The sequence below is a fragment of the Belonocnema kinseyi genome, chromosome 7 (genome assembly GCF_010883055.1).
Source record: "Belonocnema kinseyi isolate 2016_QV_RU_SX_M_011 chromosome 7, B_treatae_v1, whole genome shotgun sequence".
Lineage (NCBI taxonomy): Eukaryota > Metazoa > Arthropoda > Insecta > Hymenoptera > Cynipidae > Belonocnema > Belonocnema kinseyi.
In genome coordinates, this window is record NC_046663.1 from 74,749,120 (window position 1) to 74,754,532 (window position 5,413).

Here is a 5,413-nt window from a genome sequence, read left to right on the forward strand (position 1 = left end):
CTTTTTTCTAAGTTTTAAAAACCTGAAATATTGTTTTATTCCGTTCATAAAAGATCCTGTGTTAAAAATAATATAATTAAATGTTAATGGTCAGGGATAATCAAAAATAGGCCAAGGAAAAATCAGGGAATTTTAAATCTTGGTGGCTCATCAGGTTTCTTTTCCACATACATGTAATTTTATATACATTTTCTGTACAATACTACTGCAAGTTACATTTTTTTTATTAGCGAATTTTCAAAAGTCGCGTACATGAATAAAGAAACTCCCCCTCCTCCTTACCGTAACAAATCATAACAAAATCTCTCGAAATTTCCCACTCTGAGCTGTTACGTAATGTAAATACGGTCCCTTATCTGTGACAACAGAGATAAGATCATGCGATTTAAAAAATACCAAAAATGTCAAAAACCTACTTGCAGCGCTATCTTTCGGTGATAGTTTGAGTCTCAAATACGAAACTCGGCAGCTCAAATTCTTTAGTTCTTTTGACTTGAGTTGAGAAGTTGTAAGAAGTGGAGAGAAGCGAAAGCGCATGAAAGCAGACCAAATATTGCAATAAATTACACGTCACAACGGAGAGGTTCATATGTATGTCATATAAAACGTGTGTGGTTGAAAACGGGTATTTTTTACGCAATAAGGAAAGTAATTATCGATTCAGTGTTAAAGTGAAACGTTATAACCTATAACAATTCCACTCCAAGTAAGTATACGTCCCATATTACCTGTCCAAAGTCTCATTTTAGCGTTCCTTCGAATATTTCTGTACGCGTCATTAAAGAAGTCTCTTCAGAAACACGAGAGCAGGTTAGAGACACGTAATTGTGAATCAGGGACACTTTTTTTATCTGCAGTGTCACTGTTTACGGCACTTGTGTCTTTCGTGTCAAACTCGTGATTCCATAATCTTGTTCATTTTCCTTATTTCTGCTTCTTTTGTCACTCACGAAAGATCGCTGAGTGTGTATTTGAAATTCAACTCGTTATTTTATTTCGTTTCGTTAATTTGTGCAGGATGGCAGATTCTTCGAGTGCGAGTAGTGCTAATCAACCTGAAAGAGGATTGGCAGCTTTAAAACAGCATGTTATCGAGCATAAAATTAGTTGTGGATTATGGGCATTGAGACTTCTGGCAATGCTGTTTACATTATTTTATTTCATACCTTTATTCGGGTGAGTTACTTGACATTTTTCATTCATAAATGCTGGGAATAGTTTCTGATAATAGTGTGTCAAATCGATAAATGTGGTATTGATTGTACCTTCAAGGTTCATTCAATAATTTATATATCAGCCTTCACGTCACATTTCTGATTTGATTTTACATTAACTCTTTTCTCTTTCCAAAGTTCTATTTACTATAAATTATTTTTATAAATACATCATTTTATCAGACTCTTCATAAGGTTCTTGTTTGTTTTTGTGGTTTTTCTTTATGCAGAAGTGCTAATCGCCTATATATTTAAGGCCGTGACTATGTATACCGAAATTTCGGTACAAATATGGGTAGCTGGAAAAGGAGCTATTTGTACCAAAATTTCGATACGTATAGCTGGATTTTTTCGGTACGCATACACACATCCTATATTGAATCATTTTTATAAAACTAAGGTAAATCCTTTTCTATAAAAGAAATAACATTTTCCGAAGTAATATCTGACGAAGTTGAGTTGTAGAAAAGATCCTTTCAAAAGAAACTGGAACTCACTCTCAGACATAAAAAGTGAAGAAACTTTGAATGGGTTAATTTATGGGCATTCTAATTGTTGGATGATGTCAGAATTATGATCAGTCTTAGAGGAAAGTGTTTAATTAACGTGAAATGATCTAGAATATTTCTTACTGAATTATATTTTTCTCTTTACTGAAAAGAAAAAAAAAGAATTAGAACTTCTACTTCGTTTTATGAGTGCAAATTTAAGTTTTTATCTAATTCTTGGAATAGGAAACATTCGTAAAAACGTCACTAGACAACTGATCTTTACTACCTTAAATTAGCATTTTATTACTCTTTTTTAAATTTTCTCATGGTCAAAATACTTGGAGTTGTAATTATTTAAATACAAAGTATAATATATTTTCAATTTGAAAGGCTTTGAGTTATGGAAAATTTGGAATCAATTAACAAATTTAATACATTGAAGGCACTAATTCGTATTACGGAATTTTCCATAACTAGTTACAGTTACTAGCTGAAGTAACTTGAAGTTACCTAAAACGTTACTTTATGTACTTCCCTAGTTTTATAATTTAAAAATCAAAGTAACTTTAAGATATAATTTATAAAATATCATATTGTGGACCTAGGAGTGAATGAAACATTATTTTTAATAATGTAGTTTAAATTTCAATAAAAAAGACAAATTTTCGAAAGAGTTAAATTCTCAAGAAAAAAGTTCATTTTCTACCTAAAAGAAAAATGAATTGGAAAAAAATAGTTACATTTTCAAATAAAATGACGAATCTTCAATTAAACAACTGTATATTTAACAAAGTAGTTCAACTTTCAACCAAATAGTTAAATTTTCAAAAAAAATAGATTAAGCTTGTGCAGAATTTTTTTACTGAAGTAAATCAATTTAAAAAAAAAAACACTTCAACAAAGCAGTTCAATTTTCAATCCGAAAATATGAGGTTTTAACAGAAATGTTCGTTATTTTTCAACCAACTGGTTGAACTTTCTACCAAAATAGTTTAATTTTCTTTAAAATATAAGAATTTTTAACCAAATGGTGGTTGATTTGTCATACCGAAAATATTAATTTTTTTATCAAAAAAGTTATTTTTCACCAAATAGTTAAATTTACTATAGTTTTTAAACTAAAAAGACAAATTTTCAACAAAGGAGTTAAATTCCCAACAAAAAAGTTAATTTTCAACGAAATAGTTTCGTTTTCTACCTAAAAGAAAAATGAATTTGAAACAAAATAGTTACATTTTCAAATAAAATGATGAATCTTCAACTAGACAATTGCGTATTTAACAAAGTAGTTCAACTTTCAACGAAATAGTTAAATTTTCAAAAAGTAGATGAAGCTTGTGCAGAATTTTTTTTTACTGAAGTAAATCAATTAAAAAACCAAATTATTGATTTTTCATACTGAAAATTTCAATTTTCCACAAAAAAGTTATTTTTCTACTAAATAGTTGAATTTACTACCGTCTTTAAACTAAAAAGGTGAATTTTCAACAAAAGAGTTAAATTCCAAGCAAGAAAGATAATCTTCAACGAAATAGTTTCGTTTTCTACCTAAAAGAAAAATGAATTTGAAACAAAATAATTAAATTTTCCAACCGAAAATATGAACTTTAAAAAAAAATGTTCTTTTTTTCAAACAACTGGTTGAACTTTCTACTAAAATAATTGAATTTTTAACAAAATATAAGAATTTTCTACCAAATGGTTGATTTTTTATAGCGAAAATATTACTTTTCAACAAAAAAGACGAATTTTTCGCAAAAGAGTTAAATTTCCAACAAAAAAATTAATTTTCAACCAAAGGTTGTATTTTCTACCGAAAATATTTGAATTTTCTAAAAAAAAATAATAATTTAAATGAAAATAGTTAAATTTTCTACCTCTCTTAATAGGAGTTTCATAATAAACACAAAGTAGTTTAAAATGAAATAAAATTAAAGTTCCAAATGACTTCAGAAATCGTAACTAAGTTACGTTGCAAGATGATTTTTAAAATAGTAACGAAGTTAGCCTAAAAATTACACATTATGTAACTTTTTAGTAACTTAAGTTACTTGCAACAAGTTACTGTCCAACACTGATGTGGATGTATATAATTTGAATTGTGCTAATATTAATTTTATGAATTGTTTTATTTTTTTTTAATTTAAGCGCTTTAAATTTCAATATTTTCCGCTTTATTTGCAGTTTAACTTCGATTCTGGGTCAATCCAGAATAAGATTGTCTAGGCGTCGTTGCGTCGTGATTTAAAAAAATTTGATATTTAGTTCTAATGTTTCTGGGTGTTCCTAGAATTGGATTTCAGTTTTTATCAACTTTAGTATTTGATTCTATCTGTAAAATTTATTTTTAAAGAATGGTATGCATTGAAAAAATAGTGAATGTGGTGCATCACAAAAATTTTGTTCCTTTAGAGTTTAGATGACAGCATAAAATAATTTGAATCCGAATCAAATTATATTATCATTTACGAAATTAAGCTTAATCTAGTATTTATATTTTTTCATTTAAATACTAATTTTATTAATAAAAGTAATTATAAAATAATACTACGAAATTACAAATTATGAGATTTTCAACTTGAAACTCCACGTTTTAGAATACATGTCAGGGTGGTGACTAGACCTGGAAACCTTGAAAACCTCGAAATGATCATTAATATAATTTCAAGATCCTGATTTTTTTAGTATCCACTTTGCAAAAATGAACAAAAGTGATCTCTTTTTTTCTACCTACAGCCCTGAATTTATTTGTTATGTGCAGACTTGTTTCTATCCGTGCACTAGAGCTGGGCATTAAAGTTGAAAGTCGAGCAGATCTCTTTTTCTATCGACCTAATGCGCTAACTCTTTTTGCAATTAAAAAGTAATCGATCTTTAATTTTACTTATATCTATTTTCTATGATAAAAATACAACTATTTTTTAAAAGGATTTTCGTTGTTTTACTCGTGCTAGTTCGTGCATTTGAAATTGAAATTTTGTTTGGTAAAAATATGACGATTCTGAATCTATTCTAAATTAAACAATTGATAGATTTTAACGTTAAAAATTGAACTGTTTTCAACCCAATCAAATTGAATTTTTGTAATTAAAAAAATAATAAATTTGCAATACTTAACAATGTTTTACTGTCTATTTATAATGAGAAATTATAAATCAAATATTTAAAACTAATAAATTTGTAAGAGTAATTGTTGAATTTTGATGTATAATTAACAGTTGAACAATAATTCATTTGTTTAAAATTCGAGTAACTTTAGGAAATATTTGAAAGTTTTTAAAAGATTGAAATTTAAATAAAAACATAAAAAGATTTCAAAAAATTTTAAACAAACTATTGTTACATTTTTGAAGACTTCGAAATAAAATTTTGAAGCTTAATTAGGGGCTTGAAATGTTTTAAGATGATACAAAAATTTCTTAGGATTCTTCGGAAAGTTTAAAATGATTTTTTATTTGGAACAGTTAATTTTAAAAGAATCGTGAAAAATATATCAAAACAAAAACTAATTTTGGTGAATATAAAACAATAGAGCAATGAATAATTTAGACAAAATTCAAGTAAGTTTAAGAGATATTTAGAAGTTTGGAAAAGTTTAAAAAATAATTGAAAACCTGAAGAAAGGTTTAAAAAAATTTAGATTTTTAAAGATTTCGGACAGAAATTTTAGTAGCTTTTTAAGCATTTTCGAAGGATTAAAAATAATAA

The 5,413-nt window shown here is 27.1% G+C and overlaps 1 protein-coding gene across 2 annotated transcripts in view; it reads left to right on the forward strand.

Annotated features, from left to right (window-relative positions):
• The first annotated feature begins 476 nt into the window (after positions 1–476).
• Positions 477–5,413, forward strand: part of LOC117176317 (Krueppel homolog 2) — an 18,083-nt gene continuing 13,146 nt past the window's right edge. The window contains exons 1-2 of one of the 2 annotated variants that reach the window (XM_033366535.1): positions 477–706; positions 1,018–1,176. In XM_033366535.1, coding sequence (XP_033222426.1) covers positions 1,019–1,176 — 158 coding nt within the window. In that variant the 5' untranslated portion in view covers positions 477–706; position 1,018. The other variant, XM_033366536.1, reaches the window with a different exon arrangement.